Source organism: Littorina saxatilis, linkage group LG10 (assembly GCF_037325665.1).
Source record: "Littorina saxatilis isolate snail1 linkage group LG10, US_GU_Lsax_2.0, whole genome shotgun sequence".
NCBI lineage: Eukaryota > Metazoa > Mollusca > Gastropoda > Littorinimorpha > Littorinidae > Littorina > Littorina saxatilis.
In genome coordinates, this window is record NC_090254.1 from 13,616,426 (window position 1) to 13,640,094 (window position 23,669).

General features: G+C 41.7%; 1 protein-coding gene across 2 annotated transcripts; it reads right to left on the bottom strand.

The window, feature by feature from the left end:
• Positions 1 to 16,147: 16,147 nt before the first annotated feature.
• Positions 16,148 to 22,908, bottom strand: LOC138978203 (uncharacterized). 2 transcript variants are annotated; one of them, XM_070350867.1, is made up of 7 exons: positions 21,828 to 22,908; positions 20,732 to 21,037; positions 19,425 to 19,660; positions 18,415 to 18,783; positions 17,060 to 17,206; positions 16,745 to 16,831; positions 16,148 to 16,520 (listed from the first exon to the last, which is right to left on the bottom strand). In XM_070350867.1, exons 1-7 carry the CDS (start codon positions 21,910 to 21,912, stop codon positions 16,185 to 16,187), a joined length of 1,566 nt encoding a protein of 521 aa, XP_070206968.1. In that variant the 5' UTR covers positions 21,913 to 22,908; the 3' UTR covers positions 16,148 to 16,184. The 2 variants fall into 2 exon arrangements, with proteins under 2 accessions (XP_070206968.1, XP_070206969.1); XM_070350868.1 differs by lacking the exon at positions 20,732 to 21,037.
• Positions 22,909 to 23,669: the final 761 nt, after the last annotated feature.

The window sequence follows — 23,669 nt, forward strand, 5'->3', positions numbered from 1 at the left end:
AAAATTGCAACACTTTTCGTAGCCCAACAAAAACATTACAAATTACATTTTGTTTGTTTGTTTGTTTGCTTAACGCCCAGCCGACCACGAAGGGTCATATCAGGGCGGTGCTGCTTTGACATAATTTATAACGTGCGCCACACACAAGACAGAAGTCGCAGCACAGGCTTCATGTCTCACCCAGTCACATTATTCTGACACCGGACCAACCAGTCCTAGCAGGCATGAAAATTCTCCGTATTTTCCGTATTTTCCGTATTTTTGAAAAAAATAAACCGTATTTTTTTTTATTTTCCGTATTTTTCCTTTTTTTTAAATTTTTTTTGTATTCCTAGTCATAGTTATAGTAAAATAGTTTTGGGGCCATGTTTGAATCCAATTTTAAGGCTCAGATAGCCCCAGATTGCACCAAATTGCACCCTTGAAAAAAAAAATTCCGGGGGGGCATGCCCCCGGACCCCCTAGAAGTCTTGGCGCTTCGCGCCTGCGAAACTTGGCGCTACGCGCCTTCGAATTTTGTTTTCAGTAATTTTTTTTTCAGTTTTCATGCCTGCCTAGCATTAACCCCACAATGCCAGCCAATCTTAGGTACGTATGACCCGGCCGGGGTTCGAACCCACGACCTCCCGATCACGGGGCGGATGCCTTACCACTAGGCCACCGTGCCGGTTACAAATTACATACTCAACATGTCCAGGCAATGAGTGAAGGTGCATTCCCTGACATAATGTTCTTTCACTCTAGAGAGAGAGAGAGAGAGAGAGAGAGAGAGAGAGAGAGAGAGAGAGAGAGAGAGAGAGAGAGAGAGAGAGAGAGAGAGATAGAGAGAGACAGACAGAGACAAAGAGACAGAGACAGAGAGAGAAAGACAGAGGGAGGGAGAGAGAAAGAGGGAGGGAGAGAGAAAGATGGAGAGAGAGAGAAAGAGAAAAGAGTGAGAGAGACAGATAAACAGAGAGAGAGAGAGAGAGAGAGAGAGAGAGAGAGAGAGAGAGAGAGACAAAGAGAAAAACCAGAGAGAGAGAGAGAGAGAGAGAGACAAAGAGAAAAACCAGAGAGAGAGAGAGAGAGAGAAAGAAAGAGAGAGAGAGAGAAAGAGTGTGTGAGAGAGAGAGACAAACAGAAAAACCAGAGAGAGAGAGAGAGAGACAGAGAGACAGAGACAGAGAGAGAGAGAAAAAGTGAGAGAGAGAGAGAGAAAGAGTGAGAGAGAGAGAGAAACAAACAGAAAAACAGAGACAGAGACAGAGACTAACTTGACTTTATTTCAACGATACCAGAAGTCAGTTCAATTGGAGCACACAACAAAATACGTCCACTCTCTCTCGCGTCTTTGAATCAGAGATGGCTTATCAGTGCAAAACTTACCTTTGGTGTCTTCCTCGGTTGAAAATCACATACCAATCAATCAATCAATCAATAAACTTTATTAATCTCTAAAAGAGAAATTGCATTGCTGAGCTTTTGTGTCCGTAAAAAAACATACATAAAACATTCAAAAATAAACATTTGTTCTTTGTCATTCATACATTCTTGTGTTCTTATACATTTCTTCAATTTATGCATCATTATTCTATCATAATTATGTACATACATTTATTCTCTTTTAACAGTCTGTCTTCAAACGCATCTCAGAGAGGAAGGCTAGAGATTTGTGTTGTGCCATAGGTAAAATCATGTGCTTAGCTATGAAGTAATATATGTTATCACATGTTATTTAATGAAAAAGAGTAAATATATGTACCAAGCGTATAACATCAGCAAAACTGAGAAAATACAGCACATTGGTTATCACATAAGAAAGTATATTAAAAATAAATTAACATGCATTCACCATCAACAAAGCACAAACGAAAGTCAGCACCTTTGTCATTGTCCAGTCTAGTGTGTGTAGTTCATGTTGCCGATCGCTTTATGTTTTGTGTAATGCCATTATCTGTTATAAGTTAAATGTTGAGATGCACATGTCCAGATACCGGTAGACAAAACTTTACTCTATAATTTGTTACTGGTCACCCTGTCACACAAGTGCAAGAAAAATTGATTGGGCTCAGTTAGCAGGAAAACAAATGTATGTGATTTTCAACCGAGGAAGATAGCAAAGGTAAGTTTTGCACTGATAAGCCATCTTGCCTGACTTGCCAGTGCGGGTGCCTATGACGGAGGATCAAAGCCTCAGGCCGCTACTAACCCGCCGCGGGTCCTTGACAGGTCGACCTTTTTTCCTCCCTTCATTCAAGTTCACTTTGCTCCCCCTCCCCTGCCCATCTCCTTCCCTCTCCTTTCTTCTCCAGCGACATTCCCTGTCTGCTCTCTGCCTCTATCATTGACAATGTTAGAGCATCCACCGACGTTTTGCTGCTTTTATTGTATGTCAATGCCCTCTGTCTCTCTTCTGTCTCAGTCTCTCTGTCATCATCCAGCCTGATTATCTGTCTGTCTGTCTGTCTGTCTCCCCCTCTCTCTCTCTGTATCAGATAAAAAGACAAACACATACAGCAACAGGACAGACAGACAGACAGCTGGACAGACAGCTAGACAGACACAAGCACTCGCACACACATACTCATACACTCACAGACATGTGCGCACGCACAACAGCATGCGCACAATTGCACTTGAAAATTGACAAAATCCAGCCAGCAAGACAGACAGACACACACACACACACATTTTTTTTTGAACACTCTCACTCAACAGGAAATCAGCCAGACACCGAGCGATCCCAACCGCTGAAAAAGAGATGATGAAATCGCTCTGAGGGAAGCCATAATACTCCCCAGTCAGGCCCTCTTTTTCTCGGTACAAAGACACCGTGTGTGGCGGGCATCGGCTGTAAACCAGAATGGAAGGGCGGATTTTTCACGGTCCAGCGACTTTCTGATGGCTTTTCAATTGAAGGCATGCCGCATGGCCGTGCTCATCGCAGAATGAGCTCTTTTTAGCGTGGCGACTTGACTTGGCTGTCAACTCGGGGTCAGGATTCGTGTCGGAGCCATTGACCGACGGGGCCGTGACACTGGTGATTATTGATGTCGCAAATGTTGACACCGCAGACACAAAGGCATTGTTTAATACATTCTTGTCCATTTATGTCATGATAGATTTCGCTTCAAAAGTAAATGTTAATTGTCTGTGCCACAGATTTATGTACAGTTAAACATACAGATACCAAGTGTGTTATACAATGCTAAAGCGTCCTCCCAAACGTCAAAAAAAAAAAGAGAAAAAAAGCATTTCACTTCTCGTGTACGCAATGAATCACATTCTCCGCCACATTGTCCGTGTCTTTTCTGGTGACAAGGTCAATATTCCTCTTGGACGTTGACCACTGGCTATTCGACAGATTGGCTGCTTCATGTAACGAGTCCAATTTTTAAGGGTACGGAACTTTATGTAGTACAGGAGCCGTTACAAAATTAAATCAACGAAAACTTCAGTCAGGCTGTTCATTTTAGTATGTGTCTGAGACGGTGGGAGGATGATCTTATTTTATGTGAAAAAAAACTTGGAAGACCTGTGATTTCATAGATTTTACAATCACTGATAATATTGCCATGTTTTTTCTCGAAGTACTCCTCAGAGAGAGAGAGAGAGAGAGAGAGAGAGAGGGGGGGCATGCAGGCGGACAGACAGACAACCCGTGCCGACAGACACAAAGCCAGACAGACAGATAGACAGGGAGACAGACAGTGAGACAGACAATAAGAGAGAGAGATGGGGAGAGACTGAGAGAGGCAGACAAACAGACGGACAGAGAGAAAGAGATAGACAGACAGAAAGACAGACAGACGAAAAGAAGGCTCTCTCTCTCTCTTTCTCTCTCTCACTCTTTCCGGAAAAATTCCCTCACTTGACCCGGTTCTCTGAGTGCACTTTAGTCGCGAGTCTGCTCGCGCAGCTCAGCCAAAACCCGCCCCAGTTTTTTCCACTCTCACCTTTGACCTTGCATGCGAAACATGCCCTTTTCTCGTGGGCTTCGGCTTCGCGCGCGAACTCAGAGAAAGAGGGAGCCACCGAGCTACACCATTCAGTCTGCGCCTCTTTTCACTATGTAGCTGAACAAGGCAATTTTGCTCTGTGGCTGAGAACTTACGGCAAGACAGACAGAGAGAGAGAGAGAGAGAGAGAGAGAGAGAGAGAGAGACTGTGCGAGTGCGCGAAACTTTAGCACGTGAAGACCGTCTTGTCCGTATAAGGTCAGGGTACTAGCGGAGCGTAGTACAGCGAGTACTGAGAGGAAACTTTGGCGCGTTTTTTCCCCAATGCCTTCGGTGAAGTTTGAGACGTTTAATTTAAACCTCATTCAACCTAAGAGCTTTTGCAGATAATTTGTACCATAGCCTCGATCTATTGAGGTTTGGTTTTGTCTTCTACTGGTTGGTTTCGTTATTGTAGATGACTGATTAGTTTATCAGTTGTTCTTTCAATCCGTCAGTGACTATGCGACACTGTTGTTGGTGTTGTTGTTGTTGTTGTTGTTAGAGATGGTGTCTTTGTAATTTACTTTTGATTTTTCATGTTTCATCCAGCAAGCGTTGTTACTGCATGCTACATCTGCACGTCCTCTTTGTTCTGGCATTATCGTCATTCTGCTGCCCCCTTTCTTCTTACCTGGCTTCTCAAAGAGATGATGTCGCTTTTGTGGCCAATAGGGTCTTATTTTTCTGCGTCATTTCCTTGCAAATGTGTTGTCGGATCTGCATTGGTTTAATTTGTTTCTAAAAAAAAGACCCATAATACTCTACTTACGTGTTTGACGAAGACGATACGGTTGGCCTAGTGGTAAGGCGTCCGCCCCGTGATCGGGAGGTCGTGGGTTCGAACCTAAGACTTTAAAATTGGCAATCTAGTGGCTGCTCCGCCTGGCGTCTGGCATTATGGGGTTAGTGCTAGGACTGGTTGGTCCGGTGTCAGAATAATGTGACTGGGTGAGACACGAAGCCTGTGCTGCGACTTCTGTCTTGTGTGTGGCGCACGTTATATGTCAAAGCAGCACCGCCCTGATATGGCCCTTCGTGGTCGACTGGGCGTTAAGCAAACACACAAACAAACAAGAAGATGATACGAATCACAAAGTTCGATTAACCGAAATCATTTCCCTAGGCCGGTCGAAACGTCGTACAACAACAACAACAACAACAACAACAACAACAACAACAACACCAGTGCTTCTGATAGTAATCTTTTGCAGTGACAGTCCTCTCTGTCTCAGTCTGTCTGTGTGTTTAAGTTGTCCGTCTGTCTGTCTGTCTGTCTGTCTGTCTCTCTCTCTCTCTCTTGCCCTTTCTCTCTCTCCCTCCCTCTCTGCCTGTGTTTGTGTGTGTTTCTCTCTCCGAGTCTCTCCCTCGCTCTCTTTTTGTCTCAGTCTCCCTCTCTCTATCGGGCCTCTGTCCGAGTCTCTCTCTGTCCGAGTCTCTCTCTCGCTCTGTCTGTCTGTCCGAGTCTGTCGCCCCCCGGCCACCCCCGCTCTCTCTCTCTCTCTCTCTCTCTCTCTCTCTCTCTCTCTCTCTGCTCTCTGTGCCTCTCTCTCTCTCTCTCTCTCTCTCTCTCTCTCTCTCTCTCTCTCTCTCTCTCTCTCTCTCTCTCTATCTCCTACAGTTCAGAATCTGATAATACTCTTTGCTGGATAAATATAACTAATTGCACTGAAGAATGACACAAATATACAAGAAAACATTGTATTTGTACAACTCTTATCTGATATAATTTATGACATATTTTGGTTGGAGCGATTCTTGCACCATCAAGGGTTGAAGAAGTTCATTGACATGGTGTTTGTGTGTATGGTAATTACACAAAGTATTGACAATACAGTTCTTTGACCCCCCAAAACGCGATAACTATTTTATCGAAATCTTTCATCCAATTTTATCCGGTACAAAAAAGTGCTTTGCTTGCACGATTTTTATTTTTTGCGTATTTGGTTGTACTTACCCAAGAAAACAACAACCAAAATGTTCAGATTGTAGGTTGTAGGAAGGAAGAGGAGAATCAATACGAGAGAGAGAGAGAGACGGGCGCTGTGGCGTGGTGGTAAGACGTCGGCCTCTTAATCGGAAGGTCGAGGGTTCGAATCCCAGCCGCGGCCGCCTGGTGGGTTAAGTGTGGAGATTTTTCTGATCTCCCAGGTCAACTTATGTGCAGACCTGCTAGTGGCTTATCCCCCTTCGTGTGTACACGCAAGCACAAGACCAAGTGCGCACTGAAAAGATCCTGTTATCCATGTCAGAGTTCGGTGGGTTATAGAAACACAAAAATTACCCAGCATGCTTCCTCCGAAAGCGGCGTATGGCTGCCTAAATGGCGGGGTAAAAACGGTCATACACGTAAAATTCCACTCGTGCAAAAACACGAGTGTACGTGGGAGTTTCAGCCCACGAACGCAGAAGAAGAAGAAGAAGAATACGAGAGATCAAGGATATACCTTAGAGTCAGAAAGATGAAGTTATAAACAGAGGAAGGGAAGGTCGGTCAAAAATTCGTCACTGATTACATGTATCACAATATCTAAGACAAAGTATCTTAGTAGATGTATTAATGCAGATATCAAGTTGATATATATTACATATATAGCATTGACTTGATATCTGTACTCGCATATCTTCCGAGGTTATTTGTCTGAAACATGTTATTGTAATCATTTGGTACTGTTGTTTGATATCCTCTTATTCTCTTTAACTTTGTCTTTTTGACGCTAATGTGTCTTTGGTTTCTTACATGTGGTTGCTGCTCTCTCTCTCTCTCTCTCTCTCTCTCTCTCTCTCTCTCTCTCTCTCTCTCTTATACATGGCACATTTCGTTCTCACTTAGCCTGAACATGTTTATATTGTTGATGCCTTATTTGTACCTTTTACACGTTTCAGTAGATAAATGTACCTAATTAATTTCATAACATGACTTATGTAACGATGCTACATTGCTATTACTTGCAACGTAGTTGCTTCATTGAGTCCTCAGTTTCACGGATTTTTTCTTCCCTCGAAGTTTCACACTTTTTGTTGTTGCTTGAAACAGTTTTCATTATACCTTTGACAATAATATGTCATGTTCGTTTGTATGTATATTTTTGTTTGTTTGTTTAGTCTGTTAATCGTTTGCTTGTTTGTCGTTTGTTTTTCTTCAATTAATTGATATTCCAACATTTTTAAAACGTATTATCATTAGATTAAACCCTCCCATGGGCGAGGGCTGGATGTAAAAAAGCACAAGGTCTGTTTGCTTATGCCATTACCCTCGTTAATAAATAATTTGTCATTGTCATTGTCATTGTCATTGTCTCTCTCTCTCTCTCTCTCTCTCTCTCTCTCTCTCTCTCTTTGCTATATACAGTTTAACATCTGATGTATGTTTTTTCTGGAATGAGTTAAATAAACTTCGTCGAAGAATAACACGAACAATGAGTGCAAGCAAGCATTTACTCGTTATACTATCTGATAAAATTCAATACTATTTTTTTTATGTATTAGAGCAACGCCCGCTCCCATAGAGGTCAGAGACCTTCAATTTTGTGTGATAATATCAAGCGTTGACTTGACTTCCATACTGACGGTGATGCATCTACTGTTGTCATTTGTCTTGAAGATATTGTCTATATTTTGGGGTATTGTTGTTCGACCGTCTTTTTTGTTGTTGAACTTTATATTTCCGACTCTAATGTGTAACAATGCCGGTACTTTGGTTGAGCAAGCAAGCCTGCAAGAGCCATGATCAGTAAATTAAAGACACACACACACACACACTGTCACACACACACACTGTCGCACACACACACACACACACTGTCACACCCACACAGTCACACACTGTCACACTCACACACACACACACACACACACACACACACGCACACAACAATCAACAACCTTGGGGTGAAAGCCCTTAGCTACTTGTCAAGAAAGCGGTAGTTACATCATCGTAACAGCTGTACATATAACCCGTCCACCGCAGAGCAGCTGCACTTACGTATCATGCATGTACATCAGTGTGGCACGACTCAGACTGCATGTACTGGCGCCGGCCTGTTGCTGCCGTGGTTGACGTAGGCTGTGTGCAAGAAACTGACCCAGCAACGACAAGATTCTGTTCTGTATATTTTGCCCCTTTGTGACATACAGCAGTCTTCCTCACTGTCGGCGTCTGTCCCAAAGTTTTTCCGTTTTACTTGTATGCGTGTACGAATGCATACCCTCTCCAATACACATATACCAATGTTTCGTTTTGTTTAGTTATGCCATATGGCAAATCAAATTGATGTTTTTGTTTATATATTCACTGGCCTTTTCACGTTGGATAAAGCAGATTCTTCACTGAATCCCGGCTGCTCTGTTCCAACATATAGCATGGTTGTGGTGGTGACCACGCTGGGTAAAATTTCACTTTGAGCATTCTTAGTTGTTCCCGTGGTCAAAACTCGAACCTGATTCAAACATCGAAGTGTCGTAACTTTATTCACTAACGTATCAGTGCAGACTCACATGCATGCACAATGGCTATGCGCATGCACCACTCAGTAATTCCTCGTTGGTGCAGCTTTAGCCTATTGTAAGTGGAACTAATGACCTTGGCCGTATAGTCAGGTAGTGACTTGTTTCGGGACATGTGCACGCAAGATGTTCTTCTCGATGATACTTATGCATTTCTGATTCTGAGTTTATCAATCGCCGCTCACGTAGTCCAGATGGCATTGACCTTCAAAGCTATGCATGTATGAGTGTTTTTTCAATGATATCGCATTATGTGATATCTGACCTTTGACGGATGTGAAGTTCTATCATCGTTGCTCACATAGTCCATAGAACAAATAGCCTGAACCGCCAACTTGTCACGTGACCCTTCGAGGTTACGACGCTCGACTTTCACTGAGGGGCGCTTAGCGTCCGGTTTAGTGAAAGGCCAGCGATTCGAAGACAGTGAAAAGAAAGCACGCTCCAGTTATTTGTGACAATGGGAGGTGACAATGAACTGGATTTTCCAAAACTCCAAACTAAACTTAACAAAACTCATCGAAAAACATGTTCCATATGCACTTTAGCTGAGTTTATTTTAGCATTTTCAGAACTTACCTCGGCAACTTCGTCCATGTTTACAATCGACACCGGATATGACATCCCCCTGATTTCTGAAACTGAAAGGCCATGTAAGCGTAGGTTCCTAAATGCAAGAGGCCGCTACCTCGTAATAGAGAGAAAAAGAGCGGAGAGAGAGCTAGTTGGCGGTCCAGGCTAATGGTCTATGCATAGTCTAACTGACATTGAACTTGAAACCCATGTGCATGTATGGTGGGGTTTTCTTTTTGATGATATTGTATTGCGTGATATCTGACCTTCGACGGGTGTGAAGTCAAATCATCGCTACTCACACAGTCTAGCTGACATTGAACTTGAAACCTGTGCATGTGTGTTGTTTGTGTGTGTCAGTGTAATGATATAGCATTGTGTGATATCTGACCTTTGGCAGTTGTGAAGTTCAATCATCGCTGCTTACACAGTATAACTGACATTGAACTTGAAACCTGTGCATGCAGTCTTGATGAAATGGCATTGTGTGATATCTGACCTTTGACGAGTGTGCAGTTCAATCATCGCTGTTCACGTGGTGGACTGACACTGATTGAATATGAAGTCGACGATTCTTGACACGGTGTGGAGATTCATCGATGTCGTGTTGTGACTGGACCGACTGAGTATCACACGTGGCTGAAACAGTACCATTTGTCTTCCTCGGACATCATTGTTTAAATGTGTTGGCCAATGTTTCAATTTCAGTGTTCAGTAGAGTGACGCACGTGACCCTTATAAGACTCACTACCCCCCCCCCCCCCCCCCACCCCCTTCTCCATTTCTAGATCTTGCTTTGTCATGTTTTCACGATCTGCTCTGTAAATTTACTTAAGCTTTTAAGACATTGTTATTCTCGGACTGTTTGGAGTCTTGGGGGGAGGGGGGGTGGATGGTCGGTGTGTGTGGGTGGATGGTCGGTGTGTGTGTGTGGATGGTCGGTGTGTGTGTGTGGATGGTCGGTGTGTGTGGGTGGATGGTCGGTGTGTGTGGGTGGATGGTCGGGGTGTGTGGGTGGATGGTCGGGGTGTGTGTGTGGATGGTCGGTGTGTGTGTGTGGATGGTCGGTGTGTGTGGGTGGATGGTCGGTGTGTGTGGGTGGATGGTCGGTGTGTGTGGGTGGATGGTCGGTGTGTGTGGGTGGATGGTCGGTGTGGGGTGGATGGTCGGTGTGTGTGGGCGGATGGTCGGTGTGTGTGTGGGTGGATGGTCGGTGTGTGTGGGTGGATGGTTGGTGTGGGTGGATGGTCGGTGTGTGTGTGTGGATGGTCGGTGTGTGTGGGTGGATGGTCGGTGTGTGTGGGTGGATGGTCGGTGTGGTGTGTGGGTGGATGGTCGGTGTGTGTGGGTGGATGGTCGGTGGGTGTGGGTGGATGGTCGGTGTGTGTGGGTGGATGGTCGGTGTGTGTGTGTGCGCTGTGTGTGGGGATTCATTGTAACCAAGGAATAAAACATTGCTTTTTTTGGACAACAGGTTCAGTAGTGGCGGGCTGTTTGGCGAAGGGGGATGGGGGGGGGGGGGGGGAAGAGTTGACTGTGTTGGTGGAATACAAAAAAATGCTAGTTTTGGACAACAAGCTGTAAATCTATTTGTAGCAGTTCAAACGGTGTGCTACTTTTGTGTAAAGATCGACTATTCATTCATCATTCATTTTCGCTGACCATTGATGAAAGTTCGTTTAAATGCACCCGCACGCATGCGCGTACAGCTTCGCTGATACATGTCTTTTCTCTTGTTGTCACGCACTCATGCAAGGCATGTCCATAATTTGTTATGGTCAATTTGAAATTTGTGTTTGTTTTGTTGAATGAGCGAAAAAATCACTTGAAAATATAAATTATAGTCACAGACGTTTTAAGATTTGTTCTGTTTTGATTTCACATCTTACGGCATTTAGGACTGTTTGTTTGCTTATCTGTGTGTTTTGTTTGTATAAGTAAGTGTTGGTTGGTCAACTCACGGAACTGCACATATGTGACCTTCCACCACAAAATGAGTCGCATGTCACCTCGCGCGGTTCTGCGCTAGGCTTGATATAAGTCCGGAGAGTGTCTGGTAACAGTGTGAGGGTCACCTTAGTCACAGGCTTATAACTCAAACAGTTTTCGCTCTTTTCTAAAACGGTTTTCACCACTGGATAGAGCATAAAAAACTCGTTAGGAAAATGTAAAAATACGAAAATCATGCAAAGGTGACATGCGACTCATTTCGTGGTGGAGGGTCACATATATCAGGGGTCTCGTTGTCGGCGTGACAGGGTCATATCACTGCTGGAACCGGCTGTGTGATACACATTGTAAATCACCACGGTCAATATCCAGGCCACGGTGGGCTGAATGACGCAGCTAGGCTGTTGTTGTTGGCCTGACCCGGCTTAGCGAACATCCGGTCGGCCTGGTGTGAGATGGCTCCACTGGTGCTTGGGCTTCTGCGTGCCATGTATTGTTGATGATTGGTACTGCAGTCCGAAGGATGTTTCTGAGAGAGAGAGAGAGAGAGAGAGAGAGAGAGAGAGGGGGGGGGGGGGGGCTCATGACAACATCAACACAAAACAAGAGCAAGAGAGAGAGAGAGAGAGAGAGAGAGAGAGAGGGGGGGACTCATGACAACATCAACACAAAACAAGAGCAAGAGAGAGAGAGAGAGAGAGAGAGAGAGAGAGAGAGGGGGGGACTCATGACAACATCAACACAAAACAACAGCAAGAGAGAGAAAGAGAGAGAGAGAGAGAGAGAGAGAGAGAGAGAGAGAGAGAGAGAGAGACAACAACAACAACAACAACAACAACAAAAACAATCATAGAGGATTAGAGTGATTAAGGTCACACATCAACTGTGGCCACATTCAATAGTGTAGGAAGCGTTTCACGAGAGTTTTGGACGTTAGTAAGATGTAAGTGTCGGGTCAGGGTTTATTTCAACACATTTTCTTTCACATGTTACTACTGTCGATGTGAAGGTGCATATATTGTCCATGCGCAATTAAATGAAGCTGATATGACTTAATACATGAATAAATAAATAAATAATTAATAATACAACAAATAATCATATGGTGTAACTCTCTGCCTCTCTCTCACTATATCTCAGTCGCTCTCTCTATATCCCTCCTTTCGATCCTCCCTCTCTCCCTTCCTCCCTCTCTCTCCCTCCCTCCTTCTCTCTCCCTCCCTCCCTCCCTCTCTCTATATCCCTCCCTCCCTCCCTCCTTCCCTCTCTCTCTCTCTCTCTCTCTCTCTCTCTCTCTCTCTCTCTCTCTCTCTCTCTCTCTCTCTCTCTCTCAACAGGACAAAATGAATTCCTACCTGGGCGGTTCTCACCCCCCTCACACATATACATAGTCCCACTTCTAGCGCGTTAAGCAAAAGCAAGATACACAGTCATGTTGTGTGAATACAAACACTTCAAAGTAAAGCAAAACAACAACAACACATTTTTGCGCATGTAGTTACACCCCCAGTATAGGGGTGTGTATAGGATTCGGTCGATGTGTTTGTTTGTGTGTTTGTGTTCGCATATAGATCTCAAGAATGAACGGACCGATCGTCACCAAACTTGGTGAACAGGTTCTATACATTCCTGAGACGGTCCTTACAAAAATTGGGACTAGTCAAACATACGGTTAGGGAGTTATTGGTGGATTAAGATTCTGCAAGGACTTATAGAGGGACATATTAATGGTCAAAGGGAAATAACCTTCTCAGTTGCTGGCAGTGAGAATGGTAAGGACGGGGGTGTTTTTCCTACCTCGGAGGAATTTTTATTTCTTATGAATTCTTTCAACAAACAACAAGACAAAGATAAAGAGGCGACGAAAGCTAAGTTTGTGCACAACAACAGGTGACCGTAAATCCGAAGTCACTACACTGCAGCGAAGATCGACTTTCCGCGAGCAACGAATTGTGTGTCACTGAATTGGTTTTGGGTACATTGCCCAGATTCCTGGCCAACAGTCGGTTGAAAGACAGTGGTATTTACAAACTGGGTCGTAATTTTTGGAATGTGTGTGTGTGTGCGTGCGTGCGTGCGTGCGCCAGTGTGTGTTATTGCGTGCGTGCGTGCGTGTGTGTGTGTGTGTGTGTGTGTGTGTGTATATGAGTGTGTGTTTGTTTGTGCGTGTGTGTGTGTGTCGTTTTGTTCTGTTTTTCTGCTTCATTTGTGGATCAAAGAACAGTTATACTTTTGGTATTGCGATGCATGTTGTTCATTCTCTTCATTTCCATTTAATAAGATAAACTTCGAATTTAAGAAGAAAACCACTCCGTTGTTGATAATCAGGCTATTTGCCTCTCTCTGTCATCATCACGCTGGATAACAAGGATTGTTTACGGCTGACAGGATTCGGCGTTGTTGCTCGAGCATCAGACCCTCTGCTGGAAACTCTGAATGTTCGTGACTGACACTTTTTTGTGGTTATCATGCTGTTGTTGTTGTTGTTGTTTTGTTGTTTTCGTTGTCGTTATCATCGTTGTTATATTTAGTGGTGGTAGTGGTCGTCGTGGTGTTTTTTGTGTGTGAGGTGGTTGTGTTAATGTTGTTGACTAATAGTCGTCTTCTTTTTCGTCGTCAAATTTATCGTCTTCATTACCGCAGCACGATGGCAATAACAGTGTCTCTCGAAGGAACACTTATTTTGTTCTTACACTCTAAACAAAAGTGTTCAATTTTTGAACACTTTTCCTGTTACCAATTTTACGCACTTCTTGACGCGTCGGAAAGTGTTCATGTTGTATGTGTTCAGCATTTGAACTGGAAGTGTCCAAAAGTGTTTGAAAGCGTCAATTAGTGTTCAGTTCTAAGTGTTAACAAGTGTTAAAAAGTGTCAGTTGTAGGTGTTCATAAGTGTCAAGAAGTGTCCAAACGTGTTCATTACTGAACACTTATAAGCGTCAACTGAATGTTACCAATTTTACGCACTTATAAGTGTTCAAGAACGCTTTTTTGAACACTTAATGTTCAAAAGTTACTATGCAATGGGAATGTGCATTGCATCTGAATGCCAATAGTATTGTAGATTGCAATCTAATAGCATAGCATGTTAATGTAGCTTTTCATGCAACACAATGCATTCACAACTGATAAAATTTCACCTTTTATTAATCACAAGTCGAATAACTTTGGCTTGGCTTGATATCAATTTCTGCACACGTCAATAGCAGGTGATTATTATTATCCGTCAATAGTGGGTACTATTGCATAGAACAAATTAATACTGATTCATTGGCTGCCTAAATGGCGGGGTAAAAAACGGTCATACACGTAAAATTCCACTCGTGCAAAAAACACGTGTACGAGGGAGTTTCAGCCCACGAACGGAGGAGAAGAAGAAGAATACTGATTCATAAAAAAACTACCAAGTACAGCGATGCACACAATAAGAATTCCAACCTGTTTTAATTACAAATATAGAAATAACTTTGGCACAAGGTCGACATCTTCTGCATTGAAAAACGATTCACATAAACTGCATCCGGTGCGGCCTTCAACTGAATATACAATGCGCCCTTCGACCAAATATACCATGCGGTGCTGATAGCATGCATTTTTACCAAAGGCTGTACTATATATTAGGTCGAAGGCTGCACCTTATATTCCGTCAAAGGCCTCAAGAGTCTATACAGTCCAATTCCTCTTTCCCAGCATTTAATGGAACAAATTAATACTGATTCTTTCACAGCATGTAATGCATGGAACAAATTAATACTGATTCATAAAAACTACCAAGTATACAGCTATCAACACAAAGTGGAATTCCACAAATCGGAAAAAACGAAGCTTTCGAGTTTTCCAAGCCAAAACAGCAAAAACACTACATGCAAACTGTAGTTTAGTTCTAACTTTGAGTGTGAACTTTACATAAGTTTTGGGTATATGAAATTCTACCTTCATTCATTCATATTATTGACCTTACAATTATTGGTTAAATAAAAAAAGCAAAACAAAAACTAAAAACAAAAGCATGTTCCAATGACAAATATTTTAGAAAATGTGAAACATGCCAATTGCATTTCTTTTGTCTGTCAGTATGTATCATATGGTCAGAAATCAGAAATCTCCTCTAGAAAATGTGACATTGCAATTTAAAAATGAAAATTTAGTTTGCAACAAAAAGAAATCAGTTCGCAACATTTTCAATTTCTGGAATATGTTAACAAATATTTTCTCAGCAGACTGATGTTTGTAAAAAAATAAATTAAAAAAAATAAAAATAAACCACCCGTTGAAAGTACATAATTATGTTAACCCTTACACTGGTGCAATTCTGTAACACATGTTACATAGCCACTGGTGAATTAACAGAGAGAAAAATAACAAAAAACGGTCATATAGGTTTTCGCAGCCATGGGAGGTAATCGGAACCGACCAAAACAGACTGAGCCAGTAGCGCGACATATGTCGTGACAACCAGGTGACAGTATACGTAAAGTAGCGCGACATATGTCGCGACAACCAGCCTAAGGGTTAAACAATAAGAAATGTCTGCGGTACACAACAACTTGCATGAACAAACATCGTCATAAGCGATGCTTAGGCAGTACCCTCAATTTTTCAACACCAGTTTAAAAAAAAAAGAAAAACGAATTGAGATATACACATATATATATTACAAAAAAATATATACATATATATATATGTAATGAACAGGAACAAACACACTACAAAAATACCACCTTTATAGTAGAAATATTCCACAGTGGCAACTAAAATTCGCCTCCTAATCCCATAGAAAAACTACAAATAACATGTTTCTATCTCTATACATGCTATACCACAGAGGACAACACTCTGCCAACAGACCTCTAATGGTTGTAAGTTATAACTGATGACAGCGCAGGAAATGAGGAGAATTTAAAATGGAATGCTTGTGACTGGACCAAGGGTTAGAGAAGACAGAAAAAAAACCACAAAAAACAGAGACCCACATTATTAGTGATCCTGGTGAACAAGACATACCCTCCCCCCCTTCTGAGTCAAGATACATAAACGAGCAGTCAATACACAACTGATTATAAAACTCTTGGCACACTTCCTCCTAAAACGAAAGTTACTTTTGAACAAAGCCATGTAAAATTGTTAATGTACCCAAACAAAGCAATAAACCGATGTCCCAAGAACCAAAACTGTTCAGATGGTCATTTTTGACCTCTCCTCTTCCAGCTCCTTGAGAACAAACCGGAAGGCCTGGGTGGCAGAAGTTGGTGCAGCCGCCCCAGACATAAAGGTGTCAAGCACTAACAGTGTTGACAAAAACTGCTTTGGGTAACAAATGTCAAAGCAGTAGTAGGACCCCAAAAGAGTCAGGAGCATCCGGAATCCTTTAGGTTCCTGAACCTCTGTGTACACACCGTCCCCAACGACGTACACACCTGCAGGCTCATCTCCTTGAAAGAAAATGCGGATCCTAGGGGGTTCCAGATCCCGCGTGGCCAGCTTCGAAATAATGCTGGAGTCTGGAACATCCTGCACAACAAGGTTATAATTTATCAGCATAGTTTTATGTGAACAAATACTCAAAAGATAAGAAAGGAAAACAAGTGCAACTGACTGGATATATAGTGAGGTCATCCTCACATTTGATAAACAGTTTGGTCATAGTCCCATGACCTATGCCAAAATGCATCACTGTTCGTTCATATGGAAATAGGTTTATTTCTGCAAAACAAAATGCTTGTAAAACCTCTTACCTTCAGTTCTTCAATAATGCTCTTTTTCATTTTGAGCCGCTTCTCCAGGTACTTGATGACGTCAATTGTGACTTGTGTAGGGTTTTCCTGAGAACAGAAATAAAACCATGCATTACTTTGTCATACAAATTGTAAGGTAGAGATTGCCTTGACATAGTAGTCGGTCTTCAGTTTTTGCTTGTTTATGGAACTGAGTAATAAGTGGATAATGTGAATTGTTGCAAGGATGGTGGAGGAATCAGGAGCAGCGAACCAATCACAGAACTTGTCCCAAATTTCATGATTAATCCGGGGAAAAAATCTTGTATAACTTACTAATATGTCACGGTATTTTGCATCGTTGTACGAGGCTACATCCATACTCCCCATCAGGCCCATGATGGAAATGACGCACTTCGCCATCCCCTCGCAGTAGGCCTGATGCTTCCCAAGTCCATTCATGAGGCTGAATTCATGCAGGATCTGGAAACACAAATTGACAGTGATGAAGACTAGAATAGAAAATCAATACTGTTTTACCTATGTAATGGGCCAGTACATGCACACCACTTCAGGGTTCAACGTTAGCGGTGGGGGGCCCCAAACATTGCCGAAAACTGGGGCCCAAGCCACCCCAGGCTAAAAATCCAACAATGAAATGTCCAATACCAGAGCCAATCACTAAAAATCGCTAGTCAAAATCGTGACTGAAATTACCGTTACGATCAATGCAGTGGAGAAAAAACATTGATTGAAATCAGACAGCTCTCATTAGATCGATATTCCTGCAAGGGAAATAACTACCAGATTGCGCTCTTTAGGATGGGAGATAAACATTGCCTTCAAAGTTTTACGTCGAAAAAACGCAAATTTTTCTCCGCTGTAGCAAATGCATTGTCGTCCTTGCCGAGCCTTTGGCGGTGAGCCACTGGGCAAAAGTGGTGAAGATACAAATGATGTTTTACAGTTTCTTCATCAGTTAAAAAGAACAATTATAGATACAATCTGAAAAAAGAAAGAAAAAAACTAAACGTCTGAAGTTGACAATATTTTTTTCGTCTGTCTCTCTCTGACCAACAACATTCTGCAAGATAGGGTACACTATTTTTCACTTCTCTTGGTGTGTTTTTTTATAATATAAATTAGCATGAATAAGAGAGGGCCCCAGATTTTTTATTTCCGCCCCAGCAAGTTTCGTCTCTGGGGCCACTGTGGCCCCAGGCCAAATAAGTTACCAGTAGTGTCGAGCCCTGTACACCATTTAAAACCATGACTAGGGGAATTGTACCTTAGTTAGTTAGTAATCTCTGCAGCAAAGATATCTAATCCTTAAGAGGTAAACAAATGCTAAAGGAGTAAAGGAAACGGGTAACAGATCATTCCCTGTGGCCAAAGTAAAAATTTGCTTTGGATTTGGAAAAATATATACTAAAAACAGCAATATTTTAGCACCAAAAAAAAGAAATAAAAAAACCCGTCGCGATATAACCTTTGTGGTTGAAAACGACGTAAAACACCAAATGAAGAAGAAGAAGAAATAAAAAAAGTTCTGTGACCACCCTATAATATGTTTGTAGCCATGTTACCCTAATCCAATATTTTTTGTTTTGATCTAAATAACCCTCCCAAATTGAAGTTCTAGCGACGGCAGAAAAAAACCAGGGGGATGCCTTAGACCAAACCCTACTTACGTAAGAATCTAGGCGGAAGCAAGGAAAGTCACGGAAGAGAAAGGCGTAGCCTCCATTGCTCTGGTTCTCCCTCAAGTAGGCTAAACGGATCTGGCGAGTTTCCTTGAGGAGTTGCTTCACGTGGTCTTTGTTTATGGACCCATTCGGTTTGTTCCATTCTTTCTGTAACTCCTCCTGGTGTCTCTTCAAGTCCTCATCTGAGTTGGCGTTGTCCATCTGTGTTTGGGAGCTCAAGGAGAAGTCGAGCCTTTGTCTCTTGGTGGCCTTGTGATGAGTCGCCGCACCTGATGATCGTGGCAGTTGGCTCTTTGCTTTGTGATGAAATCGCAGGTGTCGCATCTTCTGACTCAGGTTCGTTGAGAAGCAGGTCTGAAAAGCAATCATTATGACTCTGCATTAAAAAAAGGAATCGCAATTGCCATATCAAACAAATTTACACAAATATTACTTGCCCCAAAACAATCGTTTAATTATTTGCCCAAAATAGGGTGAATTTACATGAATAGAATGTTACAATACTCTGAAAATTAAAAAGCTTATAAGGTGACCCTTTCATAAAAATGCCTTGAGTGGAAATCTGCATTAATTAGAGGGTTAGCTAAAAATCATAACATCAAAATCCAGTTGTACCCGCTGTGGTCATACTGCCATAATGTGACTTAGCCTGGTCAATACAAAGATACTGTTAATCAGTGTGTATGATGCATACTGTAACCTTCATGCATGACTGTGTGTAAGGGTGCGATGAGTTCTTTTAGTTTCAGATGCAAGCTGAATTTTGAGTGGGAAAGTTAAAAATGACATGTTACATACTTGCCTGGGGAACGTTGACTTTAAAAAAGCATGCAAAATTCAAATCCAGAATGGATAAATAGTGAATGAAAGAAGATGCTACCTATCGTCGGTGTAGAATTAATACCTCGTAACATAACAGAAAAAAAGAAGGATGTTACGAGGTATTAATTTAAGGCCGACAATATGCACAAAATAAAGTAAAATACACTGCTTACCCAAGGGTTAATACCAGAAAGCCCAATGACGGGATAGGCACGGTACATTTTGCGGCCAATCACACCATAGCAGTCGGATGTTTTGAATTCCGGCAGATTATGGAGGTAGTAATTGGCCGCTTCTGCTACAACATCCTTCCAGACTCCTAGGATGCTTTTTCTTTCACCTCTCAGATAGGGCATTATCTCGGAGCTGAAGGTTGGCAAGGGTGCTCTGCGGAGTTGTTCAAGAACACCTGCAACCATAAAATACCAGTCAATTACAAATGTAATTATGCAATGGTATCACAGTTACCAATCAAAAATCAAGTAATACATCCGTCCTTCCCCTCAAGTCGCAATACTGCAGCTTTTAATTGCTTGTGGAAACACTTGTTTGATTTGTTTTTTCTTTCCTAGTCAATATAAATGTGACCAAACTTTTATTATGTTGCTACAGTTACTTTTGTGCCATGTCCTGACCTTCCAGTCATCACTTGGTCCATTTAAATTTGTGTGGTGCCACTCGTATGCTAATCTTACTCTAAATTTTGTTATTTGGTTATCTCCTTCTCAATTTCATGGCATCTTCTTTCAAGTGAAACAAGTGAAAACTTATCACTGAATTCCAACCCTCAACATCACACTGAGCTTGTGAAACAATGACTACAATGAGTGTAATGCTCAAGGCCGAAACAAAAACTTTCAACCAAGTCTAAAGTTCGCAAATGAAATTCAAACGTAAAGAGAAAAATTTACAAATTCAATGTATTCAGCAAAAATGCTGAAAATCTTCCACGAAAGTTTAGCAGAAAAGAAAGCAAGCTCTCCAAAGCGATAACGCCGTAAACTATAACAAAGTCAATTGACAAAAAATTAAACTATCAAATCAGTAAATGAAAATACCAGGAGCGAAGTGGCAGAGCGACCTTGTATACATTAGTATTGACCGCTAAAAAAATATGGTTGCTGCGACAGACGAGAGCCTCGTTCTCGCAAGAGTGAGACTATACAGGGTGGCGTCTCCTGATGCCGCAAGGTGTTTTTCTCTTGGTTGCCCAAGAGAGCATCTCGCGAAATTAGTCTTTTTTTAATTTAAAATTATTTTTTGTAGTTAGACTTAGAGCGATCAGTAGATTGGCAAGCTGGAGATCGATCAGCTATTCTGAGGCACAGTGGAATAATCGACATTAACTGTTTCAATTGCACAATTTTGCACTGCCAACTGCACACTAAAACAACAAAACACCCCTTCAAGTTACTATTTAAAAGTTTGCTCAAGCTCATAAAACTTTTCAAAGACTAAAATTATGTTCACAAATCCTCACCAATATCATTGGCAGATGCATCACTTTCACTTTTAACAGTGAAACAGGTTCTTTCAGCATCCAAAATGTCACTGGCAGTGGCGTGTCCATTTGGCGTTGAAGTCGACGCTGGCCCAAAATCTTCAAACGACGATTGGTCTTGCACCACCAAGGTCATTTGATGGGAAGTCCATGCCTGCCCCGTCTCCAGCAACAGGAACACTTTGTCCCCTAACTCCTGTAGCACCTCGTCATCGTCAATTACGGTGCCGTCTTCCTCCAGGACAACAGATAACTCTGTGCCGTCAATATTTAGTTTGGAGGCCCCTGAACACGAAAGAGAATAATAGTTACCTGTATACATTGAACACAAAATTATATGCATACAACGTCCATTAATTGCACAATTAAGCTATTTTCACCGACAGATCACACTCTCATAATCAACAATTCTGGCAAAGAGATATTGAGTATTGATCAGAGGTGCACGTGGATCCAGGATTTTAGGGGTCACAGGGACTCCCTTTCAAAATTTCTCAGGGTTCTTTTCAAAATGCAGGGGTAAAAGACCCAAAAATATGGGCAAAGGGAACACTTGGAGCCAGGATTTCAGGGGTCACAGGGACTCCCTATTAAAATGTTGGGGGTAAAAGACGCACAAATGGGGATAATGGGGATCTCAGGGGAAGGATAAAAAAAACTGAAGACATAAAAGCATTGTTTAGTCTGACTCAGAGAATATTAACTCGCGTACCAACTGGCAGACATTATCGATAAATATTAAAACTGTAGAATTTATTGAAAAACAAGTATATATATATATATATATATATATATATATGACATAAGCAATTTAAAAAAGAACTTAAATAACAGGGGGAAAAATGCTGATATTCCATACTCAAAAAACAGATGTGATTTTTGCATGCAAATTTTGAACCAAGGAAAAATAATCAGTCATGAGGTTTTGGTCACTGTCTCACTCTCAGTGTTTGTTTTTAGAAAAGTCTGCCTCCAAATTAAAAGGTTTCGCAGCGAAAACTGTCAAACCATGAATGTTATTCAGTCCAAACTTTGCAGACATCTGTTTCTTGAGTCAATTGAATTTCAGCTTTACCTTTTGTGATCAATTGTTGCAACGTCTCAGCAATGACAGCTTTCTTCACACTCCGGTCGGCATTCCAAATTTTGAACACTGGCATCCTTAATTAGCAAAAAACATTTTCACAAATTATATGACTGCATCGCGATTTTGTGTGTGTCACAAAATAGTGATTATTGCGACCAACATGCTGTTTTAATTCATATTTAAAAAATACAGCACTGTTTCTCTTTCTCAGTTTCTGTCTATCTCTTACACAATGATTTATAATGTATCCACTCCCACACCACACTAGTAATAATTTAGATAAATGTCCTCCAAAATTATCCGACCTCCCCCTGTCATTGTCAAGCTCCCTTCTCGTCTTTACTCAACAATGCTTGCAAATCTGATGGAAGAAGAAGAAGAAGAAGAAGAAATCACTGAACCTGCATGATCGCTACATTCACCGAATCGGTGAGTGCAGCAAAAAGCACAGCTAACACAAACAGCATGATGTGTGATCGTGACATTCAAGGTCACACTTTTTTACAAGTATTCGATGCCAGGATGATTACAAATAACTAACCTTGTGTCTATAATTAAAGCTGAGCGAAAAAATCTACACGTGGAAGCGCGATGAAGCCGGAAGCGGAAGAAAAGATACTAAACGCCGTAAAGTAAGTCGCAAAATTTCAGCGCGTCGACGATACAACTGTATTTTTATGCATGCGTTACAACAGAACATTTATATAAATGGTACTAAACTAATTACAAGTATATGTGGATAATAAACCACGATACAGCTGGTTGTATGCCTGTCACCGTTTCGCGACATTTACGGCAAGCAGAACACCAAGTGTTCACGTTTGTCTGTCTTTTGAACACTTACTTACACTATGTGTTCAGACTGGCGTCAGAAAGTGTTAACAAGTGCTCATCAAGCGTCCATATCCGATAAAGTGTTCAGTTTACTTAGTGAAAGGACACCTGGTGTTCATGAATGAACACCTGGTGTTCAAGAAGTGCCCTGACTGGAACACTAGTTGATGCATGTTGAACACTTATTGACGCGTAAAGTGTAAAAATGTGTTCACAAAGTGTTACAAATATTTAGAGTGTAGCGTAAACACAGATGCCCCAAAAATGTGTTGCATAATCTGAAATATTCATTGTCACATTGTTTTAATGAACACACATTTCTGGGACAAAATAAGGTACTAGAAAGCGTGATTAACAGTCGACTCAAAATAGAAATTTATAAAAAAAAACACAAAAAAACCTCTCATAGTTGGGACTCGATAAACTTGACTAAACTGAAGTAACAGCCACGGTTTCGTCGTTCAAAGCCTTGTGTAAGGTCTTTTTCTGATATTCATTTTTCAATACAATAATACTGAATTTAATAACTGATTGTTGCTAGGTTTTGGTCGTAACACTCATGCCATCGTTATGATGTCCTCGTTGTTTTAATCTGTTGTTGTTCTTGGTGTTATCTTCATTGTAAGATCTGCTCTGTTTGTTGTTTTTCTTTTTCTTAATCTTGATGTTATTGTCTTTAGTAAGACCTACTCTAGTAGTTGTTTTTGTTTTTGTTTTTGTTCGCTTGTTCGGTCAATAACCCCCGCTACGTGTCTTTGACTTTGCTGCGCGTTTCAGTTCTTCACAACAACAAACTCAGTAGGAATCATGTCTGTTTAACTCGTTTTACGCCACCACACTGGGCCAAAACTGGGTAACATTTTTAGGTCCGGTTCTCGTTTCGGAAACACCGTATCTTTTATCAAAAACATCCAAACACAATAACAACCTTCTTCTGAGAAAAATCGCGAATTTTCTGACCGACTGAATGCTGCCGCGACAAACAGATTGGTTTTT